Source organism: Grampus griseus (assembly GCF_964374135.1).
Source record: "Grampus griseus genome assembly, chromosome: 1".
NCBI lineage: Eukaryota > Metazoa > Chordata > Mammalia > Artiodactyla > Delphinidae > Grampus > Grampus griseus.
The window spans coordinates 110,083,156-110,104,052 of NC_139017.1; the positions used below are offsets into that span (position 1 = coordinate 110,083,156).

The 20,897-nt window shown below is 35.2% G+C and overlaps 1 protein-coding gene across 6 annotated transcripts in view; it reads left to right on the forward strand.

Moving 5' to 3' along the window:
* Positions 1 to 20,897, forward strand: part of TTLL7 (tubulin tyrosine ligase like 7) — a 160,339-nt gene that overhangs the window by 106,780 nt on the left and 32,662 nt on the right. For all 6 annotated transcript variants that reach the window (XM_082656213.1, XM_082656215.1, XM_082656217.1 and 3 more), the window contains 8 exons: positions 3,459 to 3,606; positions 3,692 to 3,765; positions 5,098 to 5,233; positions 9,254 to 9,340; positions 13,455 to 13,653; positions 17,159 to 17,364; positions 18,319 to 18,453; positions 20,250 to 20,330. In XM_082656213.1, coding sequence (XP_082512339.1) covers positions 3,459 to 3,606; positions 3,692 to 3,765; positions 5,098 to 5,233; positions 9,254 to 9,340; positions 13,455 to 13,653; positions 17,159 to 17,364; positions 18,319 to 18,453; positions 20,250 to 20,330 — 1,066 coding nt within the window. The remainder of the gene's footprint in view (positions 1 to 3,458; positions 3,607 to 3,691; positions 3,766 to 5,097; positions 5,234 to 9,253; positions 9,341 to 13,454; positions 13,654 to 17,158; positions 17,365 to 18,318; positions 18,454 to 20,249; positions 20,331 to 20,897) is intronic.

A 20,897-nucleotide genomic window follows, 5' to 3' on the forward strand; every position in this document is an offset into this window, starting at 1 on the left:
TTTGTTTCTATTTCAGTGTTTTCTTCTCTGATCTTTATGATTTTTTTCCTTCTACTAACTTTGGGTTTTATTTGTTCTTCTTTCTCTCGTTCCTTTAGGTGTAAGGTTAGATAGTTTATTTGAGATTTTTCTTGTTTCCTGAGGTAGGATTGTATTGCTATAAACTTCCCTCTTAGGACTGTTTTTCCTGCATCCCATAGGTTTGGGTTGTCGTGTCTCCATTGTCATTTGTTTCTAGGTATTTTTTGATTTCCTCTTTGATTTCTTCAGTGATCTCTTGGTTATTTAGTAACATATTGTGTAGCCTCCATGTGTTTGTGTTTTTTACATTTTTTTCCCCTGTAATTTATTTCTAATCTCATAGCATTGTGGTCAGAAAAGATGCTTGATATGATTTCAATTTTTCTTAAATTTACTGAGGCTTGATTTGTGACCCAATATATGATCTATCTTGGACAATATTCCGTGCACACTTGGGACAAAAGTGTAGTCTGCTGTTTTTGGATGGAATGTCCTATAAATATCAAATCTATCTGGTCTATTGTTTCATTTAAAGCTTGTGTTTCCTTATTAATTTTCTGTCTGGATGATATGTTCTTTGGTGAGGTGTTCAAGTCCCCCACTATTACTGTTTTACTGTTGATTTCCTCTTTTATAGCTGTTAGCAGTTGCCTTATGTATCGAGGTGCTCCTACGTTGGGTGCATATATATTTATAATTATTATATCTTCTTCTTGGATTGATCCCTTGATCATTATGTAGTATCCTTCCTTGTCTCTTGTAACATTCTTTGTTTTAAAATCTATTTTATCTGATATTAGTATTGCTACTCCAGCTTTCTTTTGATTTCCACTTGCATGGAGTATCTTTTTCTGTCCCCTCACTTTCAGTCTGTATGTGTCCCTAGGTCTGAAGTGGGTCTCTTGTCGACAGCATATATATGGGTCTTGTTTTTATAACCATTCAGTGAGCCTGTATCTTTTGGTTGGAGCATTTAATCCATTCACATTTAAGGTAATTATCGATATGTATGTTCCTGTGACCATTTTCTTAATTGTTTTGGGTTTATTTTTGTAGGTCCTTCTCTTCTCTTGTGTTTTCCACTTAGAGAAGTTCCTTTAGCATTTGTTGTAGACCTGGTTTGGTGGTGCTGAATTCTCTTAGCTTTTGCTTGTCTGTAAAGCTTTTGATTTCTCCATTGAATCTGAACGAGATCGTCACCAGGTAGAGTAATCTTGGTTTTAGGTTCTTCCCTTTCATCACTTTAAATACATCATGCCACTCCCTTCTGGCTTGTAGAGTTTCTGCTGAGAAATCAGCTCTTAACCTTATGGGAGTTCCGTGGTATGTTGTTTGTCATTTTTCCCTTGTTACTTTTAATAATTTTTCTTTGTCTTTAATTTTTGTCAATTTGCTTACTCTTTGTCTCAGTGTGTTTCTCCTTGGGGTTATCCTGCCTGGAATTCTCTGCACTTCCTGGACCTGGGTGGCTATTTCCTTTCCCATGTTAGGAAGTTTTCGACTATAATCTCTGCCAGTATTTTCTTCGGTCCTTTCCCTCTCTCTTCTCCTTCTGGGACCCCTCTAATGTGAATGTTGGTGTTTTTAATGTTGTCCCGGAGGTCTCTTAGGCTGTCTTCATTTCTTTTAATTCTTGTTTCTTTATTCTGTTCCACAGCAGTGAATTCCACCATTCTGGCTTCCAGGTCACTTATCCGTTCTTCGGCCTCAGTTATTCTGCTATTGATTCCTTGTAGTGTATTTTTCATTTCATTTATTGTATTGTTCATCTCTGTTTGTTTGTTCTTTAATTCTTCTAGGTGTTTGTTCTTTACTTCTTCTAGGTCTTTGTTGAACATTTCTTTCCTCTTCTTGATCTTTGCCTCCATTGTTTCTCCAAGGTCCTGGATCATCTTCACTATCATTATTCTGAATTCTTTATCTGGAAGATTGCCTATCTCCACTTCATATGGTTATTTTTCTGGGGTTTTGTCTTGTTCCTTCATCTGGTACATAGTCCTCTGCCTTTTCTTTTTGTCTATCTTTCTGTGAATGTGGTTTTCGTTCCACAGCCTGCAGGATTGTGGTTCTTCTTGCTTCTGCTGCCAAGGCATAACATTTAAAACCTGCAAATATAATTATTCTCTTCTCCTTTTAAAACTCACTCTCTCCTCTCCCCCATTGCCTAAAGTTCAATTTGAGAGTCAGTAACCTAGTATTAAAGCTAGAAGGCTTTAATTAGCTGAGTTTCCTGCATTCACTGATAGCTCCAGACATACTAAATGACTTACAATTTTCTGGACGTGTTTATTCCTTTTCTCAAATTATTCCTTCTATCCTGTTCACTTGTTGAACTCCTGCCACTCAAACCGTAATGTTGTTATGAAAGATAATAGATCAGTTTCCTAATACCCTTGCAAGTTCAAGTTGTGAGGTGGTGCATACTTGAGGCAAAAGAACACTCTCTATTATCTAGGGCCTTGGCCCAGTATTTTCAGTGCAATCCCTTATTGAATAGAATGGGACCTCCTGTAAACTTAGGTGTGTCTTTTACCTCTCCACACTAGAAGCTGGCCAGATGGCCTCTTTGTACCCTTTCCTTTGCTTTACACCTTCATCTGGGCCCTACCAGACTAATGACATTGCAAGGCATGGAAATATAAGCTCAAGAATAAGAACTCTATTTTTTCCTATGGCTGAGGGAAAAATTGGCTTTGCCTTTTCTTTTTTGCCTTTTTCTTTTTTCACCCTGTTCCTGCTAGATCTTTAAGATTGGTATATAATAGTGTAAGTCAGAGGGAGAGAGAAGAGACCTCAGGCTTATCTGATCGTACCAGCTACATGGGAGGGAAGAGAGAGAAAACAAGTTCAGAGGAAAGCACTCTTACAACAGGAATTTTCCAATAAAAATCAGACAGCTATGATTAAATTTGCATCACTGGGCAAAAATGAGAAGGACTATGCAGATGCTTTCAATTCAGTAATGATTGTTAGGCTGAGATTTCAATCTGAATTGAAAATATGCTGAAGGGTGGTCAGTATAAGTAAGAATGCTTAAATATAAAGGGCATTGGTTGAAGGAAGAGTAAGGAAACAACATTTATTAAGGACCTATTAATGTTACCCCAAGTTAATCTTTATAAGAACTCTAGGAGGGAAATGATATTGTTAGCATTTAATGTATGGGAAAACAGACCCCGCAGTTAATTGACCTAAGGTTGTATTGCTAGTAAGTTGCTATACTGTCTCCATTTTATCTTGTTACCTTCAGAACGTCTATTTACTGTATGGAGATCCATATTTGATGAATGACTAGGTGAATATAACATATGTGAATATATAAATTTAATAAAAACTGATTCTTATCTCCACTGGGTCCCCTCTTCTGCTGATTCTCACAGGGATAAGGTTAGAGCTTATTTGAATTCTTGAATATGGTCTTGTGTTCTATATTTTAGGACCAGTGATAAAAGGAGAAACTTGGCTAAACAAAAAGCTGAGGCTCAAAGGAGGCTTTATGGTCAAAATTCAATCAAAAGGCTTTTACCGGGTTCCTCAGACTCAGAACAGCAGAGACATCAGTTGGAGAGGCGGAAAGAAGAGTTGGTATGAAAAATTTAACAATGTACCTGCAATTTGAATTGCATAATTCATTTGTCAGGTTTTATTTGTAAAATTTCTTCATTTCTAGAAGGAGAGACTTGCTCAGGTACGGAAGCAGATCTCGAAAGAAGAACATGAAAATCGACACATGGGGAATTACAGGTAACTGTGCTTTTGTTTTTTAATAGATTGAAGAAGTGAAGTGTCAAAACAGAAGTGCCTGCATTTTTTAACTTTTAAGCTTATCTTAAGCGCTGTTTATTTCATTCTGAGAAAGTGCTTTTTGTTTAATTTATTTCCAGAAAGAAAAGATAGTTAGCAAGTAGATGGTTCAGACTTGGAGAGAGCTCCTGGGGTGGTTTGTGTGAAGTCTTTTCAGGCTGATGTAATCATATGACCTTATTTAATTATAATACACTATTTTGAAAAAGTCAGGTTTCAGGTCTCTTAGTATTCTTTCTGTCAGTTCAGAGTGGTTGCTGTACTTTGTTTTACTTTTATTTATTTATTACTATTTTTTTTTTTGCGGTACACGGGCCTCTCACTATTGTGGCCTCTCCCGTTGCGGAGCACAGGCTCCGGACATGCAGGCTCAGCGGCCATGGCTCACGGGCCCAGGTGCTCCGCGGCATGTGGGATCTTCCCGGACCGGGCCACGAACCCACGTCCCCTGTGTCGGCAGGTGGACGCTAAACCACTGCCCCACCAGGGAAGCCCCTGTACTTTGTTTTAAGTTCAAATATATCAGGAACCAGGCAAATAATGAAAATGTTTGGAGGAGGCAGGTATGAGACAATAGAAAGGGGTTTGGACTGTACAGAACTGGACCTCCTCCACAGTATCACCTTTGACAGGAGAAAAGGGGATCCCCTAAGCTCTTTGTGTTCTTGGAAAGACAGCCCCTCCTCCCAAGCTTTGATACTGACTCAGCAGAATTAGGAGGATTTGACATCATAGAGCTTCCCGCACTCCTGGTAAGATGTTCTTTCCGGTCTTAACACTATCAACAGTGATGATGAGAACACATTCCTCTCACCCTACGTCTACCTAATTCTCTCCACCAGAGAGACAAATTCCACCACCCCTCAAAAGATCATTAGGATTAATCCCTACATTCTGGTATACATCAATAATCACACTGAGTCTTAAAACTTCTCAAATTATCCCTCATCACCTAAACTCTCTCCAGTAAAGTTCTATATTTCTCAATATGCCCAATTGTGATTCTTCTTCAACCACCTCCCCTTGACCAAACCTTTATACTGTGCCTTCTGGAACTGCATTGTTTAATGATAATTTTCTAGATAAACTTCAATTTGTATTGGTAACAAATGAAAATTTATGGATTTCTTGTAACTATATTCACCTTTATTTCTAGCACCTAGTAAAGTGACTGACAGAGTAGATGGTCAAGAATTATCTATGTAGTTGACCTTAACTCTTGTGCTATGATAGCTTTTTTTAAACAAGCTGGTTTATCTGATTTTATTGTAGGCGAATTTATCCTCCTGAAGATAAAACACTACTTGAAAAGTATGAAAATTTGTTGGCTGTTGCCTTTCAGACCTTCCTTTCAGGAAGAGCAGCTTCATTCCAGCGAGAGATGAATAATCCTTTGAAAAAGATGAAGGTAAAGGAATGAATGTTTATAAAGAAAAAAAAGAATGAAGCCACACAATATGTCTTTATAAACAACCCATCTTAATTCCACATATAAAAACATTTTACTTTTAAGATGCACTTTCCTTCCATTTTAACAGTTGGTAATGTTTCATAACCAACCAAATGATTTCATAAATAAGATGTTTTTTAACAAGACAAGTTAAGCAGTAGAAAATGTTGATATTATGTTGTAATCTATTTTAATAAATGTTTTATTACAGTTATTTATACAGAACTGAATAAAAAAATAGATTGAAATAACCTAGTGGTTTGTGATGTTCTCATTGTTTGAGAATGAGATATGAGTTACATAGTTAACAATATAGTTAACTATGTAACTATATTGCTACATAGTTAGATTGTAACTAACGTTATACAATAATTTTTTCCTGATACTGCATAGACCTGGCATATGAGAAGTAATTGAAACACACACACAGAGTAATCTATTTGCCTTACTAAAAGGTCTGTTAGTTATCTTTTGCAGTATAATGAGCCATTGCATTTATTTGCTCATTATTCCACAGTCTTGGCTGGGCTTAGTTGAGTGGTTCTTCTGCTGAGCTAGCTTGGAGTGAATCATATATTTGCATTTATCAACTCAAATGGGGAAGGAAATCCAAGAAGGCTTCACTTCTGTGTCTGGTGCATCAGATGAGATAGCTGGAACATCTGGGGAGCAGGCTGGGTGTCTCTTTCTCTCTACATGACCATGTAAGGAGGGTAACTGGATCTCTTAATACGATAGCTCAGGGTTCCAAAATGGAGCATTTCAAGAGGACAAGCCCAGAGTGCAGCGACTAATCAAGCCTCTGCTAGCATCATGCTTGCTAATGTTCCATTGGACAAACAAGTTTTTATTTGTTGTCTAAACAGTCAGTGGTCTTTAATAGTTTTCTAAGTATTCATATTTACTCACGTACTTACTCTTCCTTGTGTTCTTCATTCCATCACACAGACCTATTAAAATTGTTTATATTTTACATTACTGGAAATCTCCCTAGAGTGATACCTCCAGTATCTTGGATACCCTGTTATATTGAGTGATTCAAAAATCTTGATAAAGTTTATTATAGATAGATTTTGCTGTGGTCTTTTCACTAAAATTCTGCAACAGGAGGATATAAAGCCATTTTCAAGCTGGCTAGGCCTAAGGGACAGAAGCAGAAGGAATATTGTATACCCCAATGCTCTTTTCCTTTAAATATCCCTCTTTTGACATATGCAAGTATTTTCACCATTAGAATTATGTTCTGTGGTCTTTTTGTTTTTCCTGACCCAGACAGTGAGAGACCTTTTCATTTTCCTCTACCTGTTTTATAATGTCATTTCTCTCTCCTCTGGATGCAGCCTCTGTTCCATCTTCCCATCACTCTGCTCCTAGAAATCCTAAGGATTCTGGAGCCAGATAGACCTACATTCAAATTCCAGCTCCCCCACATGTTAATTTTGTAAACTTACATTAAACTATTTGATCAATCAGATCACTAAAATAGTAGTATTAAAAGTATACTTGACAGGTTATGAAACTAAAATTGAGGTTAATTAAAATAGTCTGTTTTAAGTACCTTGGCACATAATAAATAGGCTTCAAGTCTCAATTTGATTCTTCAAAATCTAGTTTAAATGTCACCACTTTGCCTGCCCCCTTCCATTGATCTGGGAGCCTCTTCTTATATAACACTCACACAGTCTTTACTACTGTTGTTTTATAATGAGTGTCAAAACTAGGTAGTGTGAGTCCTTAAATTTATTCTATTTAAAACTCTTTTGGCTTTTCTAGGTCCTTTTATGCTTTCATACACACTTTAGAATCAGTTTGATTCTAGATTTTGATTAATTTTTTAATTACAAAAAAAGGCTGCTGGGATTTTAATTTGGACTGAGGAATCTACAAAACAATTTCTGGGGAATTAACAATACTGAGTCTTCCGATCCATTAATATGACATATCTCTCCATCTACTTGGATCTTTAATAACTCTGCTATATTCGTAGTTTTCAGTTTATAGTTTTTGTACATCTTTCATTAAATTTATTTTTAAGTATTTGATGTTTTTGCTGCTGTTGCTGATAATATTGTTTGTAATTTTTTTAAATTTTTAACTTGTTGCCAGGATGTGAACACCTGATTATTTTTGTATATTACCCTTATATCTAGCATTTTTATATATTGTATTTTTACTAACTGCATTTTAAATTATTTTTTTATTTTTATTTTGGTTACTTAGAAGTTTGTTGCTTAATTTCCATACATTTAAAATGTTCTAGTTTTAGTTTTGGTAAAGTTTCTAGCTTAGTTCATTGGTGTTAGAAAACATATTCTGATTTCAGTCTTGTAAAATAAATTGAGACTTGCTTTAACTCAATATGGTACTTATATTAGTGAATGTCCAAGTCTACTTGAAAATAATGTGTACACTACAGGCGATGGTTATAGAGTTTTATTTATTTATTTATTTAATTTATTTATTTATATTTAATTAATTAATTAATTTTTTTGGCTGCGGTGGGTCTTAGTTGCAGCTCGTGGGTCTTCATTGAGGTATGCGGGATCTTTCGTTGCAGCGCGGGCTCTTTGTTGCAGTGCGTGAGCTTCTCTCTAGTTCTGGTTTTCCATCCATGCCTCTATCCTCCTATTCTACTACATACTCAACTAAAATTGCTATTGGAAAGACCCAGCAGGCGAAGAGAACCAGCTCTGTGGGGCTCTTCTAGATATCTCAGTAGCCCACGTGACCTTTGAAAACTCCACTGGATTCTCTTTACCCCCACAGCATCTCTCTATTATAGACCTAATCTCTGCTCATCTGTGTCCAGACCTGACAAATGAACGTAAAGTAGAAAGTGGCCACTTATCTCTGCTCACCTGGGGGGGAACTTTTCCCTCTCTGGTATAATTCCTTTTACACTACTTTTATCCACAGCTTTCTAATGTCTTAAAATATATGATTATTTAGTTTATCATCTTTTTTTAGCTCTTGATGAAAATGCTGTCTATATGACCTTCCTTCTCCTGAACAGAAGCAGAACTCCTTACTTTTTAACTGTCTTGTGCTGCTGTCTTTGGAATCCTTTGTAGGGTTATTGTTTAATCAAACTTTATATTAAGAGTCTTTTGATATTTTAATAGCTAAATCTTAGATTGCGATGAAGAGTAACCTATTTTACAGATTTCCATTGCACAGTGAGATTTCTAGTTTCTCTAAAACCCTTTTTTTAAAAAAAGCACAGATATAAATCATAAATATATAAATGAAGTTGTGATATTTGTATAGGTTGAATAAATAACTCAATGAAAGCAGTTAACTCTACCTCGTTTAGTAAAGCTGTTGTACTCCTATTGCTCTGGTTTGCTCAACATCCACTTGGGTGTATGTTTTTGTAACTTTACCCTTTGACTTCAAAGTGACTCTAGAAGAGCATGAGAAAAGGTGTTAGGCCTATAGAGTGAAAACCTTTCATAAAGTTCTAAAGATACTCGTGTGCAATAGGTAAAAATTTTAAAGTTTCATTAAATTGTGCCTATTACCTAAATACTAACATTAGATTGTTCTAAATGAAACTATTAGGCCAATCATCAGTGTTCTGTCTGCAGTCGTAATATTATTTTGCACTAATTGATACAGCAATGATTGATGAAATTGCGGTCTGGAAAAATTAGAGTGAACTTTTAGAAATTTTAAAGTGTCCAATAGGCTAATTTATTGAAGTATTGTATACTAAGATTTTAATAGTATACTAGAACATAAGGATATATTTGTTTATGATAATCAATACATAATAGATTTCAGCTAAGTATTATTTTTATTGCCAGGTTTTAGTGAAAGTTTCTTTAAGAGGGTTTGCCATGACCCTTTATTTCTCATTTGATCTGAGCAATCTTTGTTAAATACTTTTCGGAATCCTTGTTGTACACAAGATTAATAATCTTTTAATTAATTCTGGAGTCCATTAGTCATAACAATTTTAATTAAATATTTTTTAAGGAGGAAGATATTTTGGATCTTCTGGAACAATGTGAAATTGACGACGAAAAGTTGATGGGCAAAACTGCCAAGTCTCGAGGACCAAAGGTGCAGTATCTTTATCTTCCTTAATATCAGAGTAGATAGACTCTACTAAGGACAGTTGATTTTCCCTTTGTATTTCTCACTGTAAGAATGACTGATGCTACTTTCAAGGAACTCTGTGGACTGTGTTTCCAGTGAAGATAGAATTAGGAAGATCATGCTTTCTTATACTCAGGAGAAGCTTTGTTTTGTTTTGATAGTTTTCCTCATTTTCTGACTCTTTCCCTCATCTAGTGAAAGCCCTGTGAGTCAGGGCCAAGCAGGACCTAGAACTGGTACCCTCATTCTATACTCAGTATTATGTTTTCCTATCTCCAAACATATAATTATCAGAGACGTGTAGCATTATAGATCAGGCAAATCATGACTCCAGAGATCCTAATGGGGAGCCCCATCTTTTGCTGGCACGGCAATATTGAAATTTTGTAAGGAAAAATAGTTACAGTTTCTAGGAAGACATAGAAAGCTGTCATGCTGGCAAAAATAGGCAGGTGTTTGCTTTACCTTCATCTGCTCTGTGGTGATGACATCCACATGTTCTTTTGTTATATGTCAAAGTCCTTGCTAGTAGAGTAGGAAAGAGTTGAATTTGTAAAGTCTTGGAAAGTTTTTTCATTCTGCTGTTTTTCACTTTACATTTCAGCAATACTGAACTATTACTATATCCTTACATACATCATGCTCTGTCATGCTTTTTCTATACGCCTGGAATGCTTGCCTATTAAAAGAATAATTGATTAATTGCTTGATTGATTAGAGACCCCCCTCCTAATCCAGCTGCTTTTGTGAAATCTTCCCTCTTTCTCCTAGCTGGACTTAGATCTTCTGTTCCCTCCTTCTATTGCTGTACCACAAGTGACACTTTTATAGAGCAGATGTGACAAATAATTGTTTGCATGCTTGCCTTAGTATGAGCTTGTAAGTTCCTTGAGGATAGGAGGTGTATTCCATCTTTACATCTCTAGCACCTAGCATAGCATCTGGCACTTAGTAGGTTCTCAAAACCATTAGTTAAATTTGTTGAATGTGTCCACAAGGACCTCACTGACTAGTGGAAGGGCAGATAGGTGAACCAAAAACCAGGGTATATTGTGGCAAGTACTGTAATTAAGGGAGTGGGAAGTGCTACAGCAACATAGAGAAGAAAGGGATTGGTAGATTATGGATGGCTTCATAAAGGCAGTGCCATTTGAATTGAACATTAAAGGCAAAGACATGGAGGTATGATGCTGCTTAGGATGTTGGAGAAATGAGAAGGAATTTGGTATGACTCAGGTGGAAGATTCTTGGAGAGTAAATTGGTGCAAGATGAACCTGGTAAAAGATACATATCTGATGAAGACCAGAGACCTTGAATGTCAGGCACTGTTCTTCTGAATTATGTATTCTATATCAAAGAACTGTAGAAGATGTTGATAATTCCTTTGGAACAAATATTTTTTAGGGTATCTGTAAAAGTCAATACCTTCGTGAGTTATTGCTTCATTTTGGAAAACATCGGAAAGTCTCTAAACTTTGTATATTAATTATTTAGCAATTTGGCAAACCAGATATGAGGCAACCTGGGGGCACAATATTCATGGAAGATTGGCAAATGCAAAGGCTCTAAGTCAGTCTTCTACTGTCTTATATTTTCCTTTGCTTCATCAAATAAGGCTTATCATCCAAATAAAAATATAACCTCCTAGAGGGCAGAATTCACACTGTGTATATTTCAACCCCTCTTATTCCAGGCAAATAGTAGGAACTAACAATGTATTCGTTGAAATGAAATGAATTGGTTAGTTCCTATAGTTATTAACACCAGAAATGTTTTGAAGTGTTGAAAACTGCATAATCAGTAAAAAGGTAAAAAGTAAAAAAAGTAAAATTATTTTTATAACTTCTAACCTTAGGTATACTGAGGGTCTGGAGTGAGCCAAACTTCAAAGCAGCCTTTCCTTTTTAGAGGGTTGTTATCACATGTCAAACACTGATTTCCAGTGTCTTTACTGGTAGAATAATTGAAGGTTATCAAGGTTAAATTGAACTTGGGAGAAATAACTTTTCACTTATTTGAGAATCTAAGAAGTATTAATTAGCTATGTAAATAATATCACGTAAAGTATTAGCATTGTTCTTCAGCCAAGTGCTAGGTACTTAGTATTTATTATTCTTTATGCCATTTATATATATTTTAATATATGAGCCAGTTCATAATACAATTGGACATAAAAATAAATGGTATGGTTTGTGTCAGAACTCAGCGCCGGTTTACAAATTCCAATTTGTAGTTACGGCACTGTTTGGAGTTTATGTTGCTGTGACTTCTTATTACTTATTGCTTTAACAGTGTATTGGTTAACAAATCCCAAATGCATATATGACACAAAGGTTCAACTATCCGTTTCCCTTTGTGATTCTTTATAGGATCGAGTAACTCATTATGTAGTCAAGCTCCTTAAGAAACTTTAAAGCTGTTTGCCTACTTGAAGGAAGGCACTACTAGCAAGCCTGATTGTGCCACTGTTTCTTCTGGGTACGCTAGACTTCTGAAGAAACATCCTTCCTCTAGAATTCATATTCCCTAAGACTATCAAAATGTTTGATGATTGTGTTACTGGTAAATGTTTTTATGCATATCTCTTTGAACATTGTTAGTGCTCAGTAAATATTAAGACTATCAAAAGGAGAACATATTTTTAAACACAAGTTGGTACCTTAGTGTATTAAACTACTTCCCCGCTTTGGTTATTTTTCATCCTCTGCTAAGACAGTAACTTTAAGAACATCATGCTTTGGCTTACTATGTATTCCAGGCACTTCGTGAAATGTTATTTCTTTCTTTATCTTTCATCCTACACTGTTACATGAGAGGATATACCTTATTTCAGTGAAATCTCAGGGTAACCCAGGATTTCATTATGGTATATGCTAACATCAAAGCATTTTTGTTTGATTTAACAGAGAACAAGAAACTAGTATACAACTGCAGGAACCTTCCCCAGGAAATAAGAGGCATGTGGCATGTGTAATTGTCTCTTAAAATGACTAAGTTACAAAACTGTTGTGCTCTTGGTTGTGCACATTCTTTCTGAAGTGAAGATGTCCCACTTATCTTTTATTCCTTCAGCTGGCATCATTGGAAACACATTGATTGGGAGATTCAGAGACAAGTGATTCTGATGGAGATATTATTGGAACATGATAGCCTGGCATTTAAAATCTTTACAGATTTACCCTTCTACATGGCACTTATCCTCTAAAAAATTTATGCCATACTGATTTTTACATTATATCCCTTTTTAAAAATGTAGTGTGGGCAATGAAAAGTAATGTTGCTCCATTATGTCCAGATCCTATGTAACAGAGGTAGAAATTCTCCAAGCAAAGCTGTGAGTTTGTGCATGGCCAATTTGGAAAGTGGATAATTAACTAAAAATTTTTATTTCTAAAAATGTCCAAAGAGAAATTAGACATGTGAGGAATGCCTTGCTTCTTGTTGCATATTATCTGAGTGTATCATAGGCTCATAGGCTCTGTTTTAAGATATGACCTATTTTATTGATAGTGGATTATTTTACTTATAGTGGTTTATCTGGCTTCTGCTTCCTTATTTTATTTTACTTTTGCCTCTCTTGCCCCTCCTTCCCCTTCTTCTCTCCTCTCTCTCTCTCTCTCTCTCTCACACACACAAGTGCACATACACACACACACAAATACACATTTGTTGAGTGATTTTGAACATTAGGGATACAACAGAGGTATACCTCTGAGTCTTGATGAGTAATGAGTAATCATTCTGCATGGAATGAAGAAAAGCTATGTTTGATTTTTTATGTTTTTAGCTCAAATGTTTTTTCTTTATTTTGTTATTCTTTGTGGATATTTTGGTCCTTTATTTGAATCGTGCATAAACGGCATTTTCCTCATCATGACTGAACTGTATTATTTAAGAAAGAATATTTCATAGAAACACAACAATTAGTGGATAGCATTAGAGCAGTAGTACTTCGGGGGGATTTTTCAGACTTAAGTGAAAAGCAGTAATCGTAAGTGAGAAATTAAAAATAGTAGGTAATCATGTGAATGAGCCTTTCTGAATTCTAACAAAATATCACATTTCCTTCCATTTTAGCCTCTGTCTTCCATGCCCGAGAGTACCGAGATAACAAAAAGACAGAAGTACTACAGCAGTGACAGCAGCTATGGTAGTAGCAGCAGCTCTTCAGAATCAGAAGAAAATGAAAAAGAAGAGTACCAAAATAAGAAAAGAGAAAAGCAAGTTACATATAATCTTAAACAGTCCAACCACTACAGATTAATCCAACCATCCAGTAAGTTAATTTCTTCTAATTTAGTTGTTATGTGACAAATTATGGAACTGAAATTACTGAACTCAATAAAAAGACCTTGGGCCAAACGAACCCTTGTGTGTGAGGAGACCTGGATTCTATCCCACTTCCTTCTCCAACCAGACCTTGATTAGGTCTGGATCCCACAACCCTTTTCGGGGTCTGCAAATAGAAAACAAAAGAGTTGACTTAAGGATCTCTACAGTCCATTCTTCTATATTTCAAAGTTTTTGTTAAGTCCTAGATTTCTGCATGAATTGTGTAAAATGTGCCTCATGGTTGATCTGATGACTGCATTCTCTTTTAAGCCCAAATATTCTCTCATTGCATTCCCCACTCTGGCACTCATTTTGTTTCATATTCTCGCCTGTTTTTAAAAATGTGTGTATCTCCCTAGGCATTTGACTTGACTGTATCTGTGAGCCACACAATTGTGAAATAGTTAGAAGTTTTGTTCCCTCCCATTTTCGTCACGGGTAAGCACTTCAGTCAGGGCTTCGGTGTATAGGAAGGAAGTATTCAGGAGAGGAACCAACCAGCTTCTCTGTCTCCTTCCTTTCCTGCTGCCTTTTTCCTCTTTCCTCTTTTATTCCTTTTCCCATTTTCTCTCTCTTCCATTCTCCTGTCTTTCATTCCTTCTTCGATCCCAAATGTCCACTATTGTGTCTGTTATTCGTCTTTCATCCCCAGATGTCCAGTGTGGTACTGCTGTTGCCCAGGCTCAGTCGGATACCCCTTCCTGATGCTGCCTCCAAAGCAGGACTTTTCTTAACCTCTGTTTCTCATCTCGCTGTTTGCCTTGTCCTCCCTCATCCTAGGGCTCCACAAAGGGACCGGTCCAATCACGCAATAAACACATTTCTGAGCCTTTGTTGCTCTATCTCCAGCAATGGTTTAATAGTTACCTGATAATATGTATGTTTTAAACCTGGCCTTCCAGACTTATGAGAAGATGCATAAGGAATGCAGACCTAATAGTTGAAGGTTTTCAATGGTCTTTCTTTTACTTCCAAATTATTCCATAAAGATACGTGCTAAAGTTCCTGTCTTTGAGGGCTTATGTGTTTGGAGGGGAAATAACGTATTATGTTCCATTTCATTTGTTTATTTACTCCTTTAATATATGTTTATTGAGCACCTGTTCCAGAGTTTGTAAGCTATTTTATCTATTATTTCCCTTTTTCTTAAAAGCTCCTTAAGTACTTTCAGTGCATCTCTGTGTAAATATGACTCTGTTTCTCTTTTGGAAGCTGACATTGTTCTGCCCAGATCTTGTCAGTTTTGGAGCCCCTTTTCTATTGGCTAATGTGTGTATCCTTAACAGCAGGAACTGACAGAGGATAAGGGTAGTGGTGAGAAAAAATTGCTAGGGCTCCTATAGCTCTGAGATTCTTCTTTCTTCTCAGACCAATAGGTTAATAAATTGAGATCAGACAAAGAGTGTACTAGAAATGTTTTTAAGCATAAATTCACACTTTATAGCTAGTCTATTTCAATTAATATCTTTTTCCTTATTGGTTATTCGTTTTTATAGTCATTAAGAATTGCAGCAAGGGTTTCAATTTGTTTTATATTCCCTCTTTAATCTTACACTAAGGAATATTTTAGCCACAAACACTCCTTGAGTTTTCTCTACAAAGGGATGTTGATAACCGAGGACAAAAATCCAGATTATGTACAATGCTTTCTGTTGTAGATAGTTAATTTAGGCAATTTAAAATTGTTACAGTACCAAAGGATATATTTAGATTTGATATATGGTAGTCCTACACAAAACTATATGAAGTATTTTTTTCTCAGATAATTTGTGTATGCAAGTTTCAACCATTTATTGTTAATCTACCTAAGTATCATTGGCATGTCTAGCTATTTAGTTATTCTGTCTGAATTCTAGTGTATGCAGAAGAAAAAATGGAAATCTCTGGTGACTCAAGAGAAAGGATATTTCTTTCTGCAGCTATGATCAGATTATATATGTCCAAACCCATCACTGTAAGCCCTTGAAGAGAGCAGGGCCAAGGTGTAGGTATTAGTACATGCTTATGGGTATTTCTTAGTAGAAGATTGACGAGTGTTATGTACCCCACACAGCCCTTTTTAGAAGCACCGTTCTTTAAAAAAATAGTGTGACTTTCAGGTTCAGAAGGAGGTTGGAACAAATGGAAGGTTTTTTTTTTTTTTTTTTAACATCTTTTATAGCTTGAATGAGTATACATTTTTGGTCCTCTCCAGAACCAAAAGAGGACTATTAGACTTATCATCAATTCAAAATATTCTTTAGAAATACTTCCCTAAACATAAGGTTCATGTCCATTGCCTTTATAAAGGTTTAAATTTTTTTCAACAGCTAATGAAGAGAAATATTTGGGTATTCATCCTGCCTTCATGTGAGTTTTATTAAATTATTTAATTAATGAAGAGTGATTGATATATTTCCCAAGCCGAGAGAGAATATACAACAGAGGATATATAGAATATATGTATTAAAAAAGATATAAATGTTGATAATATTGAGTGATATTCTATTTCTCTGTGTCAGGAATTAAAATTTACCTGGAATAGTTGGTTCTCTTTTTTAAATGTTCTCAATATGCCCTGAGGAAGATGTTCTGTGGTTTTCCCTAGTTGTTCTGATAACAACCCTTTTGATCCAGACATTTTTCTTCACTTAAATCTTTTACTATAGGAATGTAAATCTAATTTTTAAAATTCTTCTGTCCTGTGAATAAGAAGACTTATCTGTCTAGTACTACTCTTATAATAACCAGTTACATATTTAAACTTCATTAGGATAATCTTTGTTTTTCTTCTGTTTTATTATCATTATTTTATTCTCATGGGCCCTAAATTTTATAACATCCACTTATCCTGGCCATTATATAGACTCCTATCCATTTCCCCCTATGAATCCTGTTGTAAAATATTCTATTTCTAACCTCTACACAGATTCTGATGAGCGACCAGTCTAGTCTGAAGATAGTAGGTGGCATCATGATGTCATAGAAAGAGGGAGGCTGCTGCCATTAAGTCAGGATTTAAATCTGAACTTGGTAACTTTCTTGTCATGTGACCTTGAGAAATTTCTTTCTCTGAGTCTCCAGGTGATGGAGATTTGTACTTCAGAGGGTTTCTGTGAGAACAAAAATAAAAGTGAAGCGCCTAGCATGATGCCTGGTTTATAGAAGGAGCTCCATACATGTTAGCGTTCCTTTCTTTTGTTCCTTTTATGTCATGTTTTGAGACTAGAACATTAAAGTACTGTATAAGTATTATTCTCATGATAGCCATTCTTTACACATGACAGGGGTTCTGCACCAAGTTCACTGCTTAAATTGAAGAATTAACTCCAAACTCATATTCTCATGATGATGCCTATGCTTTGACATTTACTGCCACCCTGCTAATTATTACTTTATATAGATCCAATACAGTGGAAAACTTCTACTAACTCTGCTGCTGTGCGATCCCTCCTCTCCATCATCCATAGGCTCCATAAGGCGTTCAGTCAGTTGCCCTCGGTCCATCTCTTCTCAATCACCATCCAGTGCAGACAACCGCCCCTTTTCTGCTCAACAAGTGATATCATCATCCCGGTCAGCTTCAGGGTCTCGGTCACATTCTTTAAACCGTGCTTCCTCCTACGTGGGGCATCCGCCTCAAAGAAATGATTCCAGCTCTACCGACTCTCCGATGGTAAGTCTTCTGTTTTGCTCCCCTGAGATTAGCGCTGTATTTAGGATTTAAGTGGCAAAGAGATTAGCTGGAAGGAGGACAGATTGAACTTCAGATCCTTTCTATAATTCAACTCATGGCCTCCTGGAATTTGCGTTTATTCATCTTTCTTCACCTATAACTGAGTATGGACTCTTAAAAGGCAGACTTCACTGTATCACAGAACTTGAGGATGAACACTGAGAATAGTATTTTATTTTCCATTTGCTGATGGAGTAGGATAATTTTGTTGAAAATCATCTGAGTAGATATGTGATTTTCCAGTGTACTGTACAGTATATCTGTAAATTTGGGGAAATTTGTTGTATGGAAAATTTTCCTTAATGGGACTATTGATTAATAGTTTTAAAAAATAAACTATTGGTAAATTAGCCTTAGAGCACTGAAGTACGGCATTGTTTATAATGTTTCCTGTGTGTTGTTAACATATAGTATTAGTTTTATAAATGCTCAAATAGATATCTCCATGTACCTTCACATAGACCAGGGACTTATTTAATTTGTTTATTTAATGTGGAAGTTGCTTCCAAAGGGAAGAGTCTGAAGAACATAAGTGAATGAATTTCACTGGGTAACAATGAATGCTTTTTTTTCTAATCAAGAATTGCCTAAGGTATATGTAGAAAATGAAACTGACCAGGAAGTCTTTTTTAAACACTTGTATTTTTGTTTTAGTATTTTGAGCTACATAAAATACAACTGTGTGGAAGTGTGAAAGACACTCTTGGGAAATCATACCCTTTTAATGCTAAGATTTTAATGCTAAGAATAAATGTAAAAACATTATTTTCTTCCTTTTTTATTGTTATTTTGTCAATTAAAAGTGCATCATTTTTACCTAGAAATATCTTTCAGATTATAGTGGCACAATGAAATAAGACCCCCTCCAAATATCTGTATTCTTTCAAATTTAAGAGTGAGTCTTTGCGGCAACTGAGACCAAAAGAACAAGAAGACGATCTAACAAGTCAGACCTTATTTGTTCTCAAGGACATGAAGATCCGGTTTCCAGGAAAATCAGATGCAGAATCATTACTTCTGATAGAAGATGTGAGTATTTGATGTATATAAAATACCAAGGAGCTCGTGCCTTTTTATTCTTCTTCTTAAAATATTAAAATTTATTGCTTGATGGCATTATCCTCAATGACATAGTAAACTTAATTGATGTTCTTTTCAACCTCCACAAGCTTTAGAAGATACAGGGGTTATTTTAATCGTTATGATTCACGAGCAACGAAATCACATTTATAATCAGCAATGCAAAATATCTTTTAGTGTATAGTCCTATTTTAATGATGCTTCATCAAGTGAAAATAATTAGTGTTAAATAATTATCGTTCTTAATGATTAAAGACACATCAAGTTAAGCCTGCTTCTGTAACGATTTAGAAAGATCTATTATGGAATGAGATAATAAGGAAAAAAGTGGGGCCATGGGCATAAAGTGTCCAGAATATTTGAATGTGACACCTTGCATGGTGTTAGTCAGATTTTGAAATGGCTTATGTTGTGTGTGTTTTCTTGTTACACAAGCATTTGCACCACCCAGTGGAACGTTCTAAAATGTCAGAGTCCTAAAATTCACATTAAAGTCAATGACTTACTCCTAATTTAGAAAGAAGGTCCAAGGTATTCGAATATTTTTGGTGAAAGAGCATTTCTTCACTCAGAGTTCTATTTCTTCATTCAAGAATTCTTCTCAAATTGTCCTTCTTAGATAATTCCTCAGAATAGAACGTTGTTTTCTGGTTTCCCTGTTTTTTTTTGTTTTTTTTTTAATCCAGAGGAGAAGGCACCATCTAGTGGCCAGTTGTAGGATAAAAACCACAGCCATACATTTGGCTTTTTTCACTTTTTAGCTTTACTTTAGGCCTGTCTAAAAGCGCTGTCTAGAAACAAAACAAACAAAAAACAATAATAAAAAAGACTTTCTTAGTTAACAAATCAATAATGGCAATTTGTATTTTGTAGTCATAACATAGTTATAATCAAAATCCCCAAATATTATGCGTTGCATTTGTTATATATTTTTTAAAAAGTGAAATGGTATTTTGTTTGCAAATGAGGTGCTATTTGTTACATCAGGGGAAAAGGAAGAAAAATGGACATTAGTTATAAAGCATTATGCTAGATATATTTTTATTTACATATGTTATTTTATTCAATAAAGTAGGATGTCTTTGTACCAGACATTTTATTTCTATATCTTAGAGATATAAGTTATGTAATACCTTTCTGAATCAGCTAGATGAAAAATTAGATAATCAGAGTAGAACTAATATTTGTGGCTACTGTGATTGTTCTATAAAAAACGTGGATATAGGCTTATATAATTGATAAAAGATATTAATAATTATACAAGACATTAGATTATTTACTATATGTTTACTTATGCAGCAACTCTTTTTATCTATTCATTATAATATATATAACTAGAATATATATTCAGAAATTTTGCAGATTTGCACAAAAAACAAAACAGGGGCATAATGGAATCCTAATTAAATATAGGCTATCTTCTAATGTGTTATTCAATATTTTGTTACTGTGAATGATGTTGTAAATACAGTTCTTGGAATTAAAATGAAAAATCTATGTTTTGGGCTTCTTCCCAAACCTTATATTCCTGAAGACATTTGACTTTCAACCATTAGAGATTGTGTGCTTTTTTTACAGCAAAAAGAGAAAAGCTTTAAATTCAGATGGCTTCTTTATCTTACATTAAAAGTCTTTTCGCATGTCTTTTTATGAAAGTAGACATTCTTTATTGTAAATAGTATTATAGTGCTTTCATTTCACAAATTAATTAGATTAAATTTCTTAATGTTTCTCCTCCAAAACAGATGATTGATAACTGGAAGTATCATAAAACAAAAGTGGCTTCATATTGGCTCATAAAATTGGACTCTGTAAAACAACGAAAAGTGAGTAATGAATATCCAAAAACAGGTTTGCTCTTTTGGATTATGTATTAAGCTAGGATCATTAAGCCACATTCATAATCAAACTATATAAATGCTCATCTGCTTACTCATTTCCTCAACAAATATTTATTATGTATCTGCTATGTTTCAGGCACTGTTCTAGCTTCTGAGGATAAACAAGTAGATTAAAAAAAGATTCCATGGTCTCATAGAGCTTATATTCTAGTTAAGGTGTTTGACAATAAACCAATATATACTGGAATGTAAGGTAGTATTAAGTACTATGAAGAAAAATAAATCAGGATTAAAAAATTGAGAGAAGGTGACCTAAATGAAATGAGAAAATTACTATGCAGACATCTGTAGGTACAATGCATCAGACAGAGGGAAGAGCAGATACAGAGGCCCTGGGGTAGAAGTCAGCTTGATGTATCCATGAGACAGGAGACACCATTTATTTCCTTATGTACAGGATAGTTGGTTTGTGCTGGTTAAGAGTGAGTGATGTGGAGGTGACAGTTGGATAGATAATCAGGGGTCAGATCACAACTTTACAGGCCATGGGCA